Raw genomic sequence first — 20176 nt, 5'->3', positions numbered from 1 at the left:
TACATCCTCCCGCTCTTAATGTGAGGCGCATAGCACATTGAAAAGCAGAGAAATGATCGTGGTCTTTCGGTAGCTTTTTTCTCGTGGATATTGATTAATGCGTCCTTCCCAAACCTTCAGAAAACTATTTTGAACTTTTGATGTGATTATTGTTTTTAGGCCGTAACAATAAAGCCACCGTGCCATTTTGTAACTTCACTGGCACAAGCCTTCATCAGTGTGTCTATGTTCTAGCACAGCGTTTGTCTGTGGGTGCTCCGGGGAATATTATTTAAAACGGACCATTCTTCTATCAGTTATTACTGTACAAATTCATAAATATGCATCCTAACAGGTAAAATTGAACATCGCCATTGCCCGACGATTCGAAAATATTATTGTACATCTCGGTTCTAGGTTATAACTTACGAAGGGGGGAAATGTCTGATTTTTATAAATTAATCTGAAGTAACCTGGTTTACACAGTACCGCAACGTTGTTTTACTCTTCAAACATTTTGGCCGTGAAGTTTATGAATGCATGCGATTAGAGCTGCGGTAAGATATGAAAGAATATAATTTACAGCTTAGCGTGTTTCATTTGTGCGTTATACACATTAACGGAGTGCAGGTTCATTTACTGAATTACTCTGTATAATCTTCCACTGATTCCGTCAAACATACTCCACCGCAGTATTGGTTATATGTTAGCAAATTAACACCGCATTTAAAAAAAACATAAAAGTGAGTTACAAAACTCAACCGCGCATCTCACACGTTTCCCTCAACCCTTGGCACTAGCTGTCCGCTGGTGTGGATTTCACCTGTCTACTAACTCCAATCCCTATTAACCTGAACCACTTATTTTGAAAAGACAACAAATTTAACGAGCTCTGTTTAACTGACCGTCGGATTCCTGGACCGTGTGAAAATTAAAAGGAAAACACGTCAGGCAACAAGTAATCGCCCGCCAGTGGAGACTTCATTAACGTTTTAAATGCCGTTTATACACTGTCCGCTTCTTTAATGGATTGGGGTCTGTCACTTGGAACTGATGCCTCTCTCCTGTTCCATCTCTCTCTCTCTCTCTCTCCCTCTCTCTCTCTCTCTCTCTCTCTCTCTCTCTCACACACACACACACACACACACACACACACAAACACACTATAAAGCTAATGATTCATTCATATTTACATCAACCCCTTGTTCCAAATTACCAGCACGCCGGTCAATAACCCCGTCGTGTGCAGGCTAAGATTAGACAATATTCAAGTCAAGTTTTAGCTCCATGTGCCTCGATTTGCAATTAGCTCAGTTTACAGCAAACTATAACACACTGCTTCATAACTGACAGGGACACCAGAACTCATCCTCAAGATGTTACTGGAATTGTGAATTAAGTGATAAAGGATTTTTTTTCATTAAAATAAATTATTCTTTGGAATATCAACCACAGGGTTTAAATCTCCAACAAATACCCTGATACGAAGGCATAACTTCTTGCAGAGATTATAAACTGCCCGGTTTCGATTTGATACATCTCTCTTCCAGTTCAAAAAGAAATGTTCAAGTAGATTTTGCGGCCGAATGGGCAAGCCCACTTACTCGTCTGATGCGCGGGTTCCGTTTTTGGAAGAAGCTCTTCAGAAAACAAGGGGCAACCTTGATCGAATTCGACGGCGTTTCTGACGTGAATGGCAGCCTCATTCAATGTTAGGGCTAAATCCCACCCACCCACCCCATCACCGCCGCTCCTACAACCCCCACCCTTCCTCCTTTTCTCCCCCTCCCCGGTTATATGCATCCTCATCGCCCAAACCAGCTCAGGAAGGGAGGGGGAGCTGGCAGGGGGTGTTCTCCCACTCAACTAGGGAGGAGGTCTCTGGTCAGAAGTTGCAGACTCCACCTCCTCCAGTATTTCAGGCCGGGAGTCTCCAATCCGATCCGACACATGTGGCCGTAGGTGGCTGGTGTGCCAACACCCACACCTCGCCATCCCATCAGCGACGCCGCTGTATGCCTCAAAACAATAACCCTTCCATTGTTGAGGAGTGTGGAATTTCTGGAGACCGAGCAGCTGGTGCTGGGATTGTTGGAGGGAGGGGGGGACAGAAGTTTGGCTCATTTAAAGAAAGAGAGAGAAAAATAAATAAACGATTGATTCGACTTGGTTTAAAGAGACGGTGGATACCATGGGCTCCGACGTGCGGGACCTGAACTCTTTGCTACCCGCGGTCTCCACGCTGACTCCGGGTAACGGCAGTTGCGCGATGCCGGGGAGCGGCGCGCCTCAGTGGACCCCAGTGCTGGACTTCCACCCGGGCGCTTCTTATAGCGCTCCGATCGGCCACCCTTCCTTCATCAAGCAGGAGCCGAGCTGGAGCTCCACGGAACCGCACGATGACCACTGCCTTAGCGCATTTACCGTGCACTTCTCCGGCCAGTTCACCGGCACGGCAGGGGCTTGTCGCTACGGAGCGTTCGGGGCCCCCGCTCCGAGTCAAGCGCCACCCAGCCAGGCGAGGATGTTCACCAACGGTGGCTACCTTAACCATTGCGTTGACTCGCAGACAGCAAGCAGGAATCAAGGTAAGGGGGTATAGTTAACAGAAACAATTTTTAAAAAGTTTTGATTATTAGCCAAGCAACACACTCACAATAAAAGAACTCCAGTCAACAAGAAACGGTTCATATTCTGCGTTGTTAGGACGATTTTAATTGTAGAAATAGGTTTTGTCTTCACGTGAATGTCACAAAACTGACGTGAAACCAGTCCCAAGACCCTGTTCACTCCGGCGGCGGCTTGTGTCGCGACAGAGCAGCTTCGGTTTGCAGTAAGTCAGTTCACGATGAATCAAAAGGAGCAAGATGTGTGGGCGTTTGTTGAGGAGAGGAGGGAGTTCATAGCAAAACTAATTGAGAGCACAAATCCGACTTTCCCGACAGGGAACAACGATTTCCCAGGTCGGCACTGGGATGAGTTGTTCCCGCCTGAAGTCGGGCGAAGCTTGTCGGCAGAAGTCGGGCAAAGTTCGAAAACAAAATCTGAACACTTTTATTTAAAGAGTAACAACAACTCTCATCTGGTATCTAACGGTGTGCCTGCTTTGCCCCAGAATATTTCCGGACAGAAACTTCACAACTCGGTTAAAGAACCAATTAAACTAAAAAAAATTCTGGAGACACTCGGATGCCGCCTGATCTGCGGAGTGTTCCTAACATTTTCTGTTCCTTCCACCCCCCCGCCGATTTCCAACCCATTTTAATTCACAATTTAAATGGTTGTCCGATTGTCAGAGCCAGCGCAAAGTTACTTGAACGCGCTCTGAAAATTTGACAGAACTGTTATTGTAAACTTCATACCATCGCTCACCTGGATACAGAGGCGTTTGTTCCAGAAGAGCGAAAAGCAGTGCGCAGATTTATAAATGTCCCCTTTAGAGACGTGGCAATATGCGGTACAAAATCTAATGCACAGTGAAGAAAATATAACAGGTATTGCTGATTATTTTCCTTGTCTCGTTCCCACTGTGCCAGTCTTGTACAAATGATCTCATGTTTGTTTTGATTTCATTCTCGTGATATTTTCGATTTCCAAATAACGGAGGGAGAAACAGAATTGTGGGAGTGGAACTCGTTTCTTGTTTTCTTTAACTGACTATGCCGAGGTTGCGCAAAAATATTAACCTCGTCTCAATATTTATAAGACATACAAACCTCTAACATTACCGCCAACGGGTCGTAGTTCATTTTTTTTAAAAACGATTCCTATAACCTCGCTTGAAAAGAGCAATTTGCGGGGTCAGTGCGTGACATGAACCCAAGTGATTGGAATCTGCGGCCAAATAAAGGTGAAATAGCGCGCGATCTTAAAACGTCTATAACCCCAAGACAATAGTTTCACTACGCGGGGTCCACTCGGGTTTTGTACAGAGAGGGCATTGGTGAAAGTTGCGGCTCCATAACCAGAGTTTATTTAAGAGATGCAAGTTATATCGCTGTTGTGAAAGTTGTAATGCGGGAAGGAAGCTGAGCGAGTTAAATTTAAACTTATAATTCACATCTCGAACCTTATAAACACACAAGGGATTCTGCAGATGCTGGAAATCCAGAGTCATACGCGCATTATGCGGGAGGAACTCAGCAGGCCAGGCAGCATCTATGCAGGGAAATAAAGAGACGACGTTTCGGGCCGAGGCCTTTCATTGAATCCGGATGGAGTATTTTGGCCCGAAACGTTAGCTTTTTATTCCTCTCCGTAGGACCTTATAAAATGCGTTGTATTAACATTTACTTTAGCGGACCTCGAGCGAATGGTTTGATTATTTGGGTTATTATGTTTCACTTTTCTTTGGAGATCCTCATTTAAAAATAAACCCAGGCGATCGTTTTATTCCAGTCACTGATTTAAAAATAACAATGTTATGTTGAATTCCTCCTCACCATTCCGAGATAAATAGGATTTTCACTAGCATCTGACTTTTAACGACGGACATGAGGTGAACGGGCGACCAGAATGTCTGATCAAGCAGACACTGTTACTGCAGAGTAAAGTGTTGGTAATTGAATCATTTATGTATGAACTTTAGATGCTCACTGTAACTACGGACACTGGTAATCTGAAATAGAAATAGAAAAATTTTGAAAACACTCGCAGGTGCCACCTCACCTGTGAAATATTCCCAGTATTTTCTGCTTTTATTTATTCTGAAACCGTTTGAATTGGCCAATTGGGAAATGCTTACGTCTTCTTTAGAAAGAAACATTTTGTTTGAGATGAGGGCTGTTGTGACTAGCGGTGAACACTATTCGGCTCCCGATGACGTCGCCGCAGAAGACTGCTCTGTTTAGGGCGGGAGGAAGTTTCCACGCAGACCGAACCAGGTGGGCTGAGCGGCCTTCGTATCCTGCCACGGACGTAGATCTGGCGGAAGGCACCTCAAGGTTCAGTGTCTGGCTGGAATGCTGGCCGTGGGAAAGACGTTACCTTGGTGTGAAGATTCTACCTTCTGCCAAGTCTGGCCAGCGAATGGTGTTGAAACGGGACGCCTCCCTCGCTCAGGACTCGGCTGCGCTCCCTTCCTGAATAACAAGGGCCTCAAAAATCTGGGGAAGATCAGCGATTTTTCAGCACATTCCAATCAATTCCCTCCTTGACATCTCCGATAAGACCTTTTAATTAAATAGGGACCTGGTTATCAAGCAATTTGTTCGGGACTAAAGGTGGGGGCAGGGGAAGTATTGAGGGCAACCCCCCCCCCCCCCCAAAATTGAGAGACCAACGAATACCGGAAGAACAAAGAATCTAATCTTGCTGCTCGGAGCAACTTTGAAGGCCAACGCTTGAGTTGCTTTGCTTTTTAAAAACAGACGGGCTTCGTTGTAATCTCTGTGGTATTTCCCAGTGTGCTGGCCTGCCAAAGGCTGCCGTTATTCCTCCCAAATACAGACAAGATAAAGAAATTCGTGAAATAAAATACAGCCACTAAACAGACGTGTGTTGTCTATGCAAAGTTCTACTTACTGCCAGATTGGGAAGTAAGAATGTAAAAGCATCAAAGATTCACTCAATTGAATTCCATAAGGCTTTATCTTATGGAATCTTAAAACTACAACAGGAGCGGGAATAACGTTGCGGATTCATGTGTTAAACTGGACTGCAGAATGTATGATTTATCTTAAAGGGTTAATTAGGAACAGACTTCCAAGCTCCGGGTCTGTGTTACGTTTTGTTTACCTGTGTTAATTTTCGAATTTTCGTTTCCCATTGAAGTTGAAGCCCGCCTCGTTTAGGCCCATTAGTTGCTCGATGGGGATGTTTTAAACTACGATAACGTGATTTTACCTGTATAAACGGCCCCGTTTCGGATCGAAACAAAATAACCTATTGATTATTATCGCCAAAGTAATTTGATAAATGAACAATATAACGTAGCCCGTAATTCCGAAGGATTCTCCCATGTTATAGGAATAAGATTTTACAATGCCAACCCAAACAACTCGCTGTGAAGGATTGTGTTTGACAACCGAATTCAACTCTGTCATCATTTGGTGCAATTCCGCTGATATTGTCGGTGGATTCGCCGTAGTTTTACCTCCTTAAATTTGAGGTATATTTATTTTCGTAATATACCGAACCTCAGAAACAGTAACACAGACTACCAGCTGCGGAGAATTGAAGATCCGCTATTCATTTCGAAATATTTCGCATTTTAGATATTTATTCTACATTTCGTCCCGGTGCAATTGAGGATTGTATCCGAAACAACTATATCCCGAAGTAACGAATCATTCATGACATTTAAAAGCGGGATCCTCTTAAATTAACTTCGGCATAAATTTAAATTTTTGACACTGTGCATATTTCGGATTAATTTCCTTACCACTTTAAAGTGTGTGTGTATATATATATATATATATATATATATATATAACTGAGCTGGTTGCTCAGTTGATATTAGTGAATCACTGGATCGAGGAGAGGTAACACGGCCCGAGTCCGTACTCCGGAATATCAACGGATCCGCCCATCTGCTGTTGGCCTGTGGATTTAACCCCGAAACTAGAGGCGCGCAGCCAGTCCGACTGACCACTCTGTGTGTAGATGTGCTTGTTGGGTGTTACAGGGAAACTCGAATATTGCTTTTGATTCTGTTGTTGACCCGGGTAAAAAAAAAATTATAACCTGAGTGATTACACGAATAGGACGTGTTTGTGGTAACTCCTAGAAAAAAAAGAAACGCCCGATTTTCAACCTTATTGAATCATCAGTCAAATGGCCGTGAATGAGCCCTTGCCCTCAGTTCAAGTTTACCCCCGGATGAGTTTATGATCGAAAATAACTCTTTAAAAACACATACACCACTCACATATACACGCCGCGGCACAATTTTAATTAGATCGGGAATCTGGCGCTATCTTAAAAAAAAACAGACGAGATAATTGAAAGTATGTGTTAATTGGGGGCGAGGGGTCACACTCAAGTTTCTCCGCCACTTCCGCTTTGGAAAGTAAAGGGTTTTTTTTCGCACCGTGAGCCAGTCTGCTTTCGGTGGCCGCAGGCAGTTCATTTCTTGTATACAAAACGGTGGACCGGCGGAGGCTCCTTTTTGCCACTCGGTAAAAGGTGTTGTCCGACGTAAACTCGGGCGTGACCCGGAGCACATCCCCAATGAATCCCGCACCGCGCCTTGCACGTTGTCGGCGCGGAGGTGAAGACTGCGAGAATAACAAACGCGAAGACAACCACTCTCGAGAGAAGCCTCATTGTTATAAATTTATTTAGAATCATCGTTCCTTTTATGTTTCAATTCTGACACCATAAAAGGGTCGGTCTACTTTATATTGAACGCAGTTCAACGGTTTTCCGAGAAGGAACGTGTACCAATACAACAGTGTTGTAATTCATTCCCATTGCATGTAATACTGCGCACATTTACAAATTAAACCTTGCAAACACCATCAAACCAAGTCCTTGTAAAGTAGAGAATTATCCTAAATGCTAAACTCCATTTTTGCACTAATTTAATTATTTTATATATTTTTATTGTAACTTATAGTATATTTTATTTGTTGCACTGTACTGCTGCCGCAAGACCTGATTCTGATTTTCTCGATCTCTCAATGTACCTGGACGTGAACCTTCCTCTTTATCTGTCTACCTGCCTTGCACTTTCTCGGTAACTGTAACACTTCATTCTGCGTTCTGTTCTTATTTTTCCTCCAGTATGAAATGGCCTGTCTGGATGACACGCGAACAAAAGCGACCTGCAGTATATAGGTACATGTGACAATTACTAAACCAATTACGAATAACCAGGCATTGCAACTTTAAGTCGCAGGTGTTATTTCCGCGTCCACAGTACTAGCTCAGAGCGAAGATGTCGCAGATAATAGACACCTGAAGCGACAAACGTCGAATAAATGTTCTCGGAACAGATGAAGCAACAACTTTCACTAATTAAAGACATTGGCTTTAAAGCTATTCCTGCAGTGGAACCCGTTTTGCTCTGAAATTTGGGGGCATTGCCCTTTTCTAGTTGCAATTATTTAAAGTCTTAGTTTTATTGATTCCGACTTATGATTGTTATAAACAAGATATCGGTATTCGTTCTCTTTTCGCAGTTTCGCAAATAACCCCGCCCCAGAATATTCGGCTTTGGCATTTTGCGCGTTCTGGTTTTCCGCCTCGCTTTAAGGATGTTTCCAAATGCACTATTTACCAGAAGAGGAATCTCGCCATTTTAACTGCCCTTTCGTTTTATTTTAAACCGAGTTTCTCTAACGAAGCACTCTACGTCTTTATTTTAGGATAAATCATCCTCACATGGCGCAGAATGAAAATTCGCATCCTGTTTTCACCTCAGCGCGGACTCGAATAGACGCGGGGTCTGAAATAACTTCACCGATATTTTATTACCTATTAGAAATAAACCATAAAAACATAAAGAATGTTGGTAGTTAAGAAAGTAATCGCAATTGACGAACTATTCAAAACTGCGAGAAGAGAACAAGTACCAATCCAAAACCGCAAATCTTGTTTGTCACAATTAGAAGTCGGAAGAATTAAAGTTGAGGCTTTTTAAATAATTGCAAATTTACTGCAAATATTGTCCCAGCTGCGACACTCAATTCATCGACCTGCAGACAGTTGTGACACTGTTTTTGCATGCCTGAATTGTCCCACCGATGTTAGTTATCCAATGGCTATTGGACATTCGATAGGAACCAATGTATTAATCCAGTGGACAGATTGTATTGGATAGCGCACGGAATTTAACCAACTGCGACGAAACAACGCGATTTGTTTGTTTTTGCTAAAACCATTGCAACAGCGTGATTATTATCAATACTTAGTAAAAATTCTGCATGTGTGTGTGTGTGTGTGTGCCCTTTATTTGAGGTTTCGCTATGATTCCAAAACCGCTCTTTTTATTAAAGCCGAACGACGATTCCAAGTTTCAGAGCCGTGCAGAAGGAAGGTGTAAAATTAGAGAGTTGTATTTCCACAGTGCTTCTTGCCCTTAAATTAAACAGTGCAAGGACGAACTCTGAAGAAAGATGCGACTATATAGACCGAGGGATCATAAACATTTAAAAGTTCGCGATTTACCCAAACACGTCTACCGGCTACCGTTGAGAAAAACAGGGACCCTAAAACTCTACAGGGAGGTAATTCTGTGACTAAAATAATATCGCGCAGAACAAAATCATTGGTGAATAAAGAGACGCGGAAGAAAAGATAGCTGGTGGTGTTTTCTCCTAGATTTAAAACCCCTATTGTAACTGCTACGTGATTATTTACTCAACGAATTTTGAAAGCCGTGTAATTGAAAATCAAAGGATATTAATGGGGCAGGATGAACTCCCTGGTTGTAAGGTCAAGGGACTCACTGAAGGATCAGGTTTATTGTTGAAATGAGATTTCTAACTTTGATAAGTTAGGTCCTTACGCATTGACGCTGCAAAAGTATCCGAGGTTGGTCAAAGACTACTTTAAAGAGCCCGTTGTTTCCACAACTTTCCAGAACATTTTGTGAATGGGTGGAGTAACAGCTACAATATTATCTTGTCTCCGCTTATCCCGAGTTCTCCAAAGAATTTCTTCTAATATGGGGGTTATCTCCCGATTTGTCGCTTAACGCCAAACCATGATTTTATTCCCGCCGTTTTCTTGAGGGAAGGATATACGCGTGTGCGGAATCTAATTTTATTTTGGTCTTATGAAGCCTGGTGAGAACTTACCCGAAGTTGAGACATACCCTGAAGGTACTTTGCCCTGGCGCGCTTTGCGAGCTCCTCATTTTCTCTCTAAATTTGGTGAAATTGATTGGGTTCCTACACATTTGCTGGACGGTCTTACCAGCTTCAAGATTGTCACCATCACCCGCAGTTTGAAGTGTTTGTATTATATCTCATTTCAAATAAAATGAAAAATATTGATAACAATCTAAGCATCGACTTGCTTTCATAACACCGGGGTTCAGGACAAACAACCATTATAAGACCGTAAGACATAGGAGCCTTTCGATCCATCGAATCTACTCCGCCAATTCATCGTGGCTGATTTATCTCCTCAAACCCATTCTCCGGCCGTTTCCTGGTAACCTTTAACGCCTTATAATTACTTTTCTCTTTGAGGCGTTTTTCCCCCAAAACAGTAATCTAATGACACCGCATTGGAATAATAACCAGTGTTTCTAACCAAGCACTGCATCATTCTGTTTCTATTATTAATTGCCCTACTATAATGTTTTCTTCTTCTTAAGCCTATCATCCCTGTTGGAGTACACACCGCCAACAGCAGCTCGCCAAAGTCCTTTGTCCCGAGCCAGAATTTAAAGCTATCCCCAGGTGCAGCCCATCCTCAAAGATCCTTCCTCTCCCAGGGATGAGGTCTTTGGAGTTTCTAATGGTGTTCCTGTAGCTTTGGGTTTTTACGGAATGGGGTTTCTAGCCCCGTGCCCAAACCTTCTTTCGAGGCCGGGCTTGGCGGAGTTCTGCTGTAATGCGGGGAGAGTTTAAATGAGCGAGTCAACTACCATTCCTAAATTACTTTCCTTCATAAGGCTTTTGCAAAGATTTGCTTCGTGTAATGCGATGCCTGTCAGAATGGAGCAAAATGACATTCCGACTTAATCCCATGTATGATCTTATCAGTTTGCCCTCTTCTCGCCAAATACTTGGAGATGAAACTGGATTTTGTCGTGCAAAGGAAAGTGATGTATGTACTGCTTAATGAGCCAGAGAGGTCTGACTACGTAAAGAATAACAGACTGCCTTGGGAGAGGAACGGAGAGCTGTCTCATAACTGAATGTTTCTGACTACACCCGTGAAGGCGAGAGTTCACTGTAACCAACAATGGACTATAAAGTCATCAAAATCAAAGATTTGATTCCATTCTGTAGCTTGGTCCCATTGTTTGATGCACCTACTGATAGTAGAAATACTGATCTCCTGGAGAGTAGTCTTTCTAGAATTGGAACATAAGGTCACGGGACGGGAGGTTCTTTAGGTACAAGGACAATCTGAGCAGAACTACTCAAGTAGACAATGCGCAAACTAAATGACGCTTTGATTTACAATACACATACTATAAATCAGTGTAGGATTAGTGGGTTTCAAATAATATTCCCATTATGTGACCCTGTCACCTCTAGATAGCAGTTCTCATCAATTAATTTTATGCAATATTAATAGGTAACTCATAATCTGGAATAAAGCCACTTTATTCACCCTATTCATGATATAAACATCTTCCTCAATTTGGAAATTAATTTAATTTAATTTATTTTATTTTAGGCCCTTCTGGCCCTTCAAGCCACGCCGCCCCAGCAGCCCCCGATAAATCCGTTTAACCCTAACCTAATCACGGGACAATTTACAATGACCGATTAACCTATCTGATACATATTTGGACTGCGGGAAGAAACCGGAGCACCTGAGGAAAAACCACGCATTTCTCAGTGAGGACGTACAGAGGCTTCGTACGGAACGGCGTGGAATTGAACTCTGAACTCCAGAACGCCCCCAGCAACATAGTGTCGCGCTAACCGCTACCATACCGTCTTATCCGTCTTTACACAGTTCTGACTTTAAAAGTGAAAATAAGTTTATTATCGAAGTACACATATGTCACCACAAGAAATCAGCATCCATCGTCAAGGAGCCTCACCGTCCGAACCATTCTTTCTCTTCGCTGCTGCCGGAGGTCCCACAACAGCAGGTTCGGGGACAGTATTACCCTTCAACCATCGGGCTCTTGAAGCAGCATGGGTAACCTCACTCACCTCAGCACTAAATTAGTCACTGAACGCAGTTATGGACTGAATTTCAAGGCTGCGACGCATGTTCTCAGTATTACTTATTTATTATCATTAATTACTTTTTTTTTACTATTTTCACAGTTTGCCTTCTTTTGCACATTGGTTATCTGTCAGTCTTTGTGTGTAGTTTTTCACTGATTCTATTGTACATTTTTATTCTCCTGTGAATCAATTTCAAGGTAGTATATCAAAGTTCAAAGTAAATTTATTATTAAAGTACATATATGTCACCATATACGGCCCCGAGATTCATTTTCTTGCAAACATTTAAGGGAAAATAAAGACATGCAACAAAATTGATGAAAAACTATAAATAATAAAGACTGACTTTCAGCCAATGTGCAAAAGAAGACAAATTGTGCTAATAATTAAAATAAGTAATGATGCTGAGAACTAAATAATACTGTGGAGTCGTTGAAAGTGAGTTCATAGGTTGTGGGGTCAGTTCAGTGTTGAGGTGAGTGAAGTTATCCACGTCGGTTCAGGAGGCTGATAGTTGGTGGGTAATAACTGTTACTGAACCTGATGGTCTGGCAGCCTTCGTTGTGAATGGGCTCATTGGCGGGGAGGGCTTTTCCGGTGGTGAACTGGGCTGTATCCAGCACTTTTTGTAAGCTTTTCCGTACTTGAGCATTGGTGCTTCCATGCCAGGCTGTGATGCAAGCAGTCAGGATCCGTTCCGCTGTAGAAGTTTGTCAAAGTTTTATACCTCACGCCAAGTCTGTGCAAGTCTCTAGTAAAGTTGGAATGCTGCCGTGCCTTCTTTGTAGTGGCCCTTACTTACTCAGAGTTGAAGTGAGTGAAGTTATCCAGGCCGGTTCGATTAATATATTCTATTTCTCCCACTGAACACTCTCGTATAGCTTTTCCTTAGTCTCAGACACTGCCACCAATTTGTATCATATGTGTTCTTGGCAAAGCTGCAACCAAGTTTGCTGATGGAGTTCTTACTTCTACTTTTATTGCCACTTGATGTATTCTTGTGTTCTGCTTCCAAGGCCAAGTTATTTTTAACAAGAACGGTGACTCGGATTATCAAAGGGGATGGAGAATGCAGTGTAAAAGCGAACAAGGTTTATTTGGGAGGGGAATGCCGAGGGATGCTACACTATCAGTAACTGAGTATCACTGTTCCCTCTAAGCTGCTTTCCCGCGCAGTATTAAAATGCCCCCAACGCACGTAGCCTTTGTTGCCGGGCAGCTGGGATTGTCTTTTATGTAATGTTTTATCAAAGTGCTGCGCAGTTTTCAGGCTGTGTAAAAAGTTCCTTCTCGGAGAAATGGTTGGTCAGTGCAGCTGTGAAAGCTGCCAAGTGGACATATTCAAAGAAGCCGAGAACCATATATGGGGTGTTGGTAGAGGCAGATACATTAGGGACTGTTAAGAGATGTTGAGATAGGTAAGGAACGTTAGGAACATAGAAGGATATGGACATTGTGTAGGTAGAAGAGATTAGTTTAGTTGGCTAGTTAATTACTAATTTACCATTGTGGGCCAAAGGGCTGGATCCTGTGATAGACTATTCTATGTTCTATGTACTATACAGCACAGTACAGAAGGAAGTCATTTGTTCTGTCACGGTCTTGCCTGTATTTTGAAATAATATCATGTTCCTTGTATTTATCCCAACAGAAATTCATTTATTTACCACTTTTCAAACGCATATTTAGATCCCCTTTATCTAAACACTTTCTATTGCACATTCAGTTGGTTTATTCCAGACTATAGCAACTCTGTCTGTTAAAAGCAACCCCCCCCCCACAACCCCCCCCCCCCCACAACACTTTCCTTCTGGCTTTTCCACCTTAAACATCTTGCAATAAATTGCTTGGATTTTTGCAATCTCATTAGCATTTGCATGGATATTTGTGTTCCAAATGTTCGTCACATACACTCACTGGCCGCTTTGTTAGCTACCTAATAAAATGGCCATTGAGTGCATGTTCATTGCCTTTTGCCCCTGTAGCCCATCCACTTCAAAGTTTGATGTGTTGTGCATTCAGAGATACTCTTCTGCACATCACTGTAGTAATGTGGGTTATTTGAGTTACTGTCACATTTCTGTCAGCTTAAACCAGTCTGGCCATTCTCCTCCGACCTCTCTCATCAACAAGGCATTATCGCCCTCAAGACTGCGGCTCACTGGATATTTGTTGTTTTTTTGCACTATTCTAGTGACTCTAGTTGTGTGTGAAAACCCCAGGAAATCAGTAATTTCTGAGATTCTCAATCCATCCTGTCTGGCAGTAACAATCATTCCATGGTCAACATCACTTAGATCACATTTCTTCCCCTTTCTGAAGTTTGCTCTGAACAACAACAGAACCTCCTGACTTTGGCTGAATGCTTTTATACATTGAATTGCTACAACAGGATTGGCTATTTAGATTTTCGCATTAGTGAGCCGGTGTACCTAATAAAGTGGCCATGGAGTCCACATGCAGAAGATGGCACTGTGAGTAAAAGATTATTTGGCACTCGTTAAAGTGCTATGATTTTCTATATCCTATGTAATGTTATCCTTTACAAATGCGAAACATAAAATGGCTGGGAATATATTTTTCTGAAGAATGACAATTTGCAAATTATGAAGGCCATTTTGTTGATTAAGACCAAGGAGCAATATATAAATGTTGCCTGAAGAGCTCCATTAATTAAGTTTGTGGTGTGAAATCCTGTAGTTCTATGTTCTGAAAATGTAAAGACAAACAGGAAATTTTAAGCACATATCCCACAAACATTATATATGCATATTCTCTTCTCATTTTCCACAAGCAGCCATCTTCTCTATGTCTCCCTGTTGAGTACCTTCAGTTAGAGACTGCAATTAACTCCTAAACCTTGTGCAGAGTTCAAACATGAGGGAATTCTGCTCATGGACGTTAGACAGACGCATAAAGCCTCTTTCCCCAGGTGGTGCTTTCTTTTAATGATACAAGGGAATGAGGAGAAGCCTCTCATTTGTCATAACATTGGCAAAAGTCAAGGCTACACTTATAAGGTTCCCAAGAGGTTCAATAGATTGACTAGAACCATTCAAAATGAAGCTTAACATGAAGTCTCCTGTGAGGGACCTCACCAGGTATGTTATGAGAGTAATAATAACGGGATACATAATATTCCCCATGTTGTCTTTCTTTAGTGATGCTTTATGGTCACAGAACAATATGTTTTTTTTTCAAAGTTCAAAGTAAATTTATTATCAAAGTACATATATGTCACCATATACTAGCCTGAGATTCATTTTCTTAGCAGGCATTCACAGTAGAGCAAAGAAATACAACAGAATCAAAGAAAAACTACACACAAAGACTGATAAATAATGTGCAAAAGACAAACTGCAAATACAAAATAAACAAATAAATACTGAGAACATGAGCTATAGAGTCCGTAGATTGTGGAATCAGTTCAGAGTTGAGGTGAGTGAAGTTATCCACGCCGGTTCAGGAGCCTGACGGTCGAAGGGTAATAATTGTTTCTGAACTTGGTGGTGTGGGACCTAATGCTTCTGTACCTCCTTCCTGATGGCAGTAGTGAGAAGAGAGCATTCACTGGGTGATGGGGGTCCTTGATTGATAGATGCTGCCTTCTTCTGTCAGTGCTCCTTGTAGATGCCCTCAATGGTGGGGAAGACTTTTCATCGGGTGGACTGGGCTGCAGCTACCACCTTTTTATGCTTTTCTATTCTTGGTCATTAGTGTTTCTGAGACATGGAGATCTACACTGGCACATTAACCATCAATGTTGTGAAGATCAGACATTTATTCCCGCAGTCTGCTTACTTCTTGACTTTCCTCTTCTGAAAGAAGTGACTCACCCTGAAATAATCTTGAATTCTCTCTGACTTAAATCAAGTGAAGTTTTTCATTTCTGCACCCTGAGTCTCTGCCATGAAACAGCAAAGCATAGCTCATTCCGAGCTTAAATCAATATTGCAAACATATTCTAATAGCCAAAAGACAGAGATCAAGAGAATTGCTTTAATCAGTCTTTCCTTTCCTTTCTCTATTAGGATGCTTGGTTGGATTTTCAAAAGGCAATGACTCAGAAAGGCTGTATCCCTCATTATGTACCCCAATCATCCAGGACATGCCCTCTTCTCATTGCTACCATCAGGAACACACTCAATGATTCAGGAACTGCTTCTTCCCCTCTACCATCAGATTTCTGAATGGACAATGAACCCATGTATACTACTTCACTAAAGTTTGCTTTTTTTTTGGTCTCTTTTTTCAATACTTTTTTTAATGTATTCAGCGGGTTCCAGTTAATTGGGTCATCAGTTAATTGCAGTAGCTGCTTTTTTGGGACAACTCATAAAGAACAAAACTAATCAAGAAAATATCTGGACTTCCCTTCATTTATTTGGGACATTATGCTTCTTAATTGGGACAGGAGACTGTTGCTGACCAGTTTCTGACTAGTGACAGTCACGTAAAATTGTGTGTGGCTGTTAAGTACTGTACTGTGCTTAGAACAGTTTTTAAATTGCATCAGTGGTGTGTGTTTGTGTTCAAAACACAGTGATTTTTGCCACTATAGTTGGTGAGAAATAAGCAGTAAGATAATTCAGAACTGTTTCCTCACTGTGGTTTCAAGTGTTCAGGCTTTGAGATGCCAGAAACGGCTGGGAGTGAAAATGAAATGATTTCACTACTTCAACAAGTTAGGAACTATGAAGAATTTGAAGGTATTGACAATCATCTTGAACATTACAATGAAAATGAAGATTTGGAGGATGCAATTATCGATAGCATTGTATGAAGGTAGTACATTATCTGCACTGATTTTGTTCATTTACAGTTCAATCAAAAGAATGCAATATGCTCTGTTGAAAACTATTAAGAACTAATATGCAGTTTTATAGTACTGTGGTTGTATTGATAATGTTCTAAGTTGTTCGGTATTTCATTTAAATACATGCTTTGTTACTCAGTTACACAGTGGTTTGTCTTTTTTATACCTTTTTAACTATTTCCTTGAAATTTTGGCTAATAGGGGCAATGCTTAATTGGGCATAAATGTACTGGTCTCCATGTATCCAAATTAACTGGAATCCACTGAATATATATTTCTTACTGTAATTTATAATTTTAGCATTATGCTTTGCAATGTACTGCTGCCACAACAAAACATATGCCAGTGATATTAAACTTGCTTCTGATAGTGTCCCAGATAAGACCAGCTAATATACAGGTCCAAAAGTTAAGCATACATGTCTCCTGACTGTTGAGGAATTATAACTTACTCATAGACCAGCAAAGAAGCTATATGATAAATTTTCATACATTGTTTCCTATAGTGGGGTAGTCTAGGACCAGAGTTCACAGCCTCAGAATAGAAGGTTGTCCCTGTAGAACAGAGATGAGCAGGAATTTCTTTAGCTAGAGAGTGGTGAATCTGTGGAATTCATTGCCACAGATGACTATGGAGACCAAGTCATTATGTACATTCAAAGTGGAGGTTGATAATTTCTTGATTGGTGAGGATGTCAATTGTTACGGGGAGATGGCAGGAGAATGGGGTAGAGAGGAAAAATAACTCAGACATGATGGAATGGCAGATAAGATTTGATGGGCAGAATGGCCTAATTCTGCTCCTATGTCTTATAATAAATGCAGAAAATGCTGCAAATGTCCAACCAAAAAGAATTGAGGCTTCAGATATACTGGATTGATGCAATTAGTTCTTCTAGGGTACAGTCTGGGCTGCTTTCATCTGGGTCACTTTCCAATTCTCTGACACCTTTCCCGTTTGTAATGATATAGACAGGAACTTTACCAAAGTTCCATTCTTCCCCATCTTTCATTTTTGTACAATGCCCATGACAACTGTTCTAGGCTTAATACTATGGATAGCTGGAAGCATTTTTAAAGCACATTTCTACTTCCAACAAACAATGCCCCTGAGATGCTGATGGAAGAAGTAGAATATTCCCCATAATTACAGTTAAAACTATTGTGTCTAAACAGTCAGACAATAGGAATCTACCAGGAGGTTGGCCTGCCCATCACAGAGCACAATTATTTAAAGATTAGCTTTACTTGTCACATGTACATTGAAACATACAGTGAAATGCGTCATTTGTCACTAACTCATATTAAAGATGTACCCAGAGGAAATCCACACAGTCACTGGGAGAGTGTACAAACTCTTTACAGATAGTGGTGGGAATTGAACCCCAATATTCCGATTACTGGCGCCGTAAAGCATTACACTAACCACTCCACTACAGTCCCTCGCTAAATGATATTACCATTTTGGGAAGATCCAGTTGCTAGAGACAACGATTGCATTGATGTACTACTGAACTTCCCCAACGAGCATGTAATTAATAAATGTATCTAACTTTAATAAATTAAAGTGTGGGACTGTACAAATAGGATGACTAATATGATCATTCTGGTTGGTACTAGAATGGAGTTTTGTTTATTATTGCAGTGAAAAGCTCTTGTTTTGCATGTCATCATGGCAGATCATGCCATAACAAGCTACTAGAAAGTGCTGAATAAAGTGATACAGTTACAGAGGAAAATGCAGTGAGGACGGGCAATAAGGTGCAAGAACCTCGACAAAGTAGATGGGGAGATTGAGGGGTGGTTCTCACTTTGCTGTAAGGCTTGTTAGAACATAGAACACATCACAGTACCTTTCTGTCAGCCCTTGACAACCCACTCTACAATCAATATAACCCTTCCCTCCCACATAGTCCTTCATTTTCTCTTCATCCATGTGCCTATCTAAGAGCCTCTTAAATGTCCCTAATGCAGCCACCTCTACCACCACCCCCAGGAGCATGTTCCATGCACCCACCGTGCTCTGTGTAAGTAACTTCAGTCTGGCATCTCTCCTGTACTTTCCTCCAAGATTATATCCCCTCGTTTTAGCCATTTCTGCACTGGGGAAAAGTTTCTGACTCTCCGCTTGATCTATGCCTTTTATCATCTTGTACACCATCTCTGTCAACCTCCTTTGCTCCAGGAAGAAAAGTCTTAGCTCGTTCAACCTTTCCTAATAAGACGCGCTCTCTAATCCAGGCAGCATCCTGGTAAATCTCCACTGCACCCTCTCTAAAGCTTCCACAACCTTCCTATAATGAGGCAACCAAAACTGAACACAACGTTCCAAGTGTGGTCTGACCAGAGCTTCATAGAGCTACGACATTACCTCGCGGCTCTTGAACTCAATCCCCCAACTAATGAAGGCCATACACCTTCTTATCAACCCTATTAACTTGCGTGTCAGCTTTGAGGATCTATAAGCTCGGACTCCAAGATAACCTCTGATCCTCCTCACTGCTAGGAGTCCTGCCATTAACCCCATATTCTTCTACAGTTACTTAATAAGGACTGTAACTCTTTCTGTTAGCTTCGTCATATCTTTGGGGTTTTTTTTCTCTAGTTATACCTTTGTATTGTAACAGAGAGGATGACAATGTACTTTTTTAGATGTGAAGTACTTTGATATGTTCTGAAGTCATGAAATACTCCATATAAATGCACATTTGTTAATTCATCTGATCCAATTCCATTCTTTCTCCCTCCCTTGAAGTCGAAAAAATATTTAATCACTCTCAATTCATCATTGTAAATCATTTCTTTGGGCGATGTCAATTCTACTCTAAAGCCAAATGGGAAACCTCGCCAATTATTTGTATGTTTTGTCTTCCTATTGTAGCTGTGACTTCCACGCCTCCGTCTTTCATTAACAAGCCTGTACAGGGCTGTGTATGACAGTTGGTCCCAGCAATTGTTTCTTATCTTATGAGATAGTCAGCCATTCAGCCTGATCGGCTGTTTTCCTCATTTGGGACAGCAGTTTCTTTACAGCTCGGGAACTTTGGTGATGTCAGCCGCAAAGGACTGACCTGAACTAAGTTCTGTGAGGAAAGGGAAATGTTGCGTCATTTTAATTATAATAGAAATGAGAAAGATAATTATCTGTACCGTGCACTAATCTTTAACTACTGCTTTGACCACTTGCACACAGAACTTGGCTTTATTTTCTGGTCTAATTACAGCTATTCTCTCCTAAGCAAAGCTAAATCCATTTTTTTGTTTTATTTCTAAAGTTATGAATTCTGATGTCTTTGACTGCTATGTGTTATTTTACTTTATGTGGGGATACTGCATGGAACAGACCTTTCCGGCCCAACGAGCCACGTCATCCAGCAACCCACCTATTTAACCCTAGACTAATCACACAACAATTTACAATGACCAATTAACCCACCAACTGGTCTTTGGACTCTGGGAGGAAACTGGAGCACCTAGAGGAAACCTATGTGGTTTACAGGGAGAACGTACAAACTCCTTACAGACAGTGCTGGAATTGAACTCTGAACCTGGGCTGTAATAGCATTGTGCTAGTG

The 20176-nt window shown here is 41.6% G+C and overlaps 1 protein-coding gene across 4 annotated transcripts in view; it reads left to right on the top strand.

The window, feature by feature from the left end:
- The first annotated feature begins 1930 nt into the window (after positions 1–1930).
- wt1b (WT1 transcription factor b) overlaps positions 1931–20176 on the top strand; it is a 151243-nt gene continuing 132997 nt past the window's right edge. For 2 of the 4 annotated variants that reach the window (XM_063061643.1, XM_063061642.1), the window contains exon 1: positions 1931–2567. In XM_063061643.1, coding sequence (XP_062917713.1) covers positions 2171–2567 — 397 coding nt within the window. In that variant the 5' untranslated portion in view covers positions 1931–2170. The remainder of the gene's footprint in view (positions 2568–20176) is intronic. The other 2 variants (XM_063061640.1, XM_063061639.1) reach the window with 1 other exon arrangement.

This window comes from Mobula hypostoma, chromosome 11, assembly GCF_963921235.1.
Source record: "Mobula hypostoma chromosome 11, sMobHyp1.1, whole genome shotgun sequence".
NCBI lineage: Eukaryota > Metazoa > Chordata > Chondrichthyes > Myliobatiformes > Myliobatidae > Mobula > Mobula hypostoma.
This window is presented reverse-complemented; position numbering and strand designations above follow the sequence as displayed.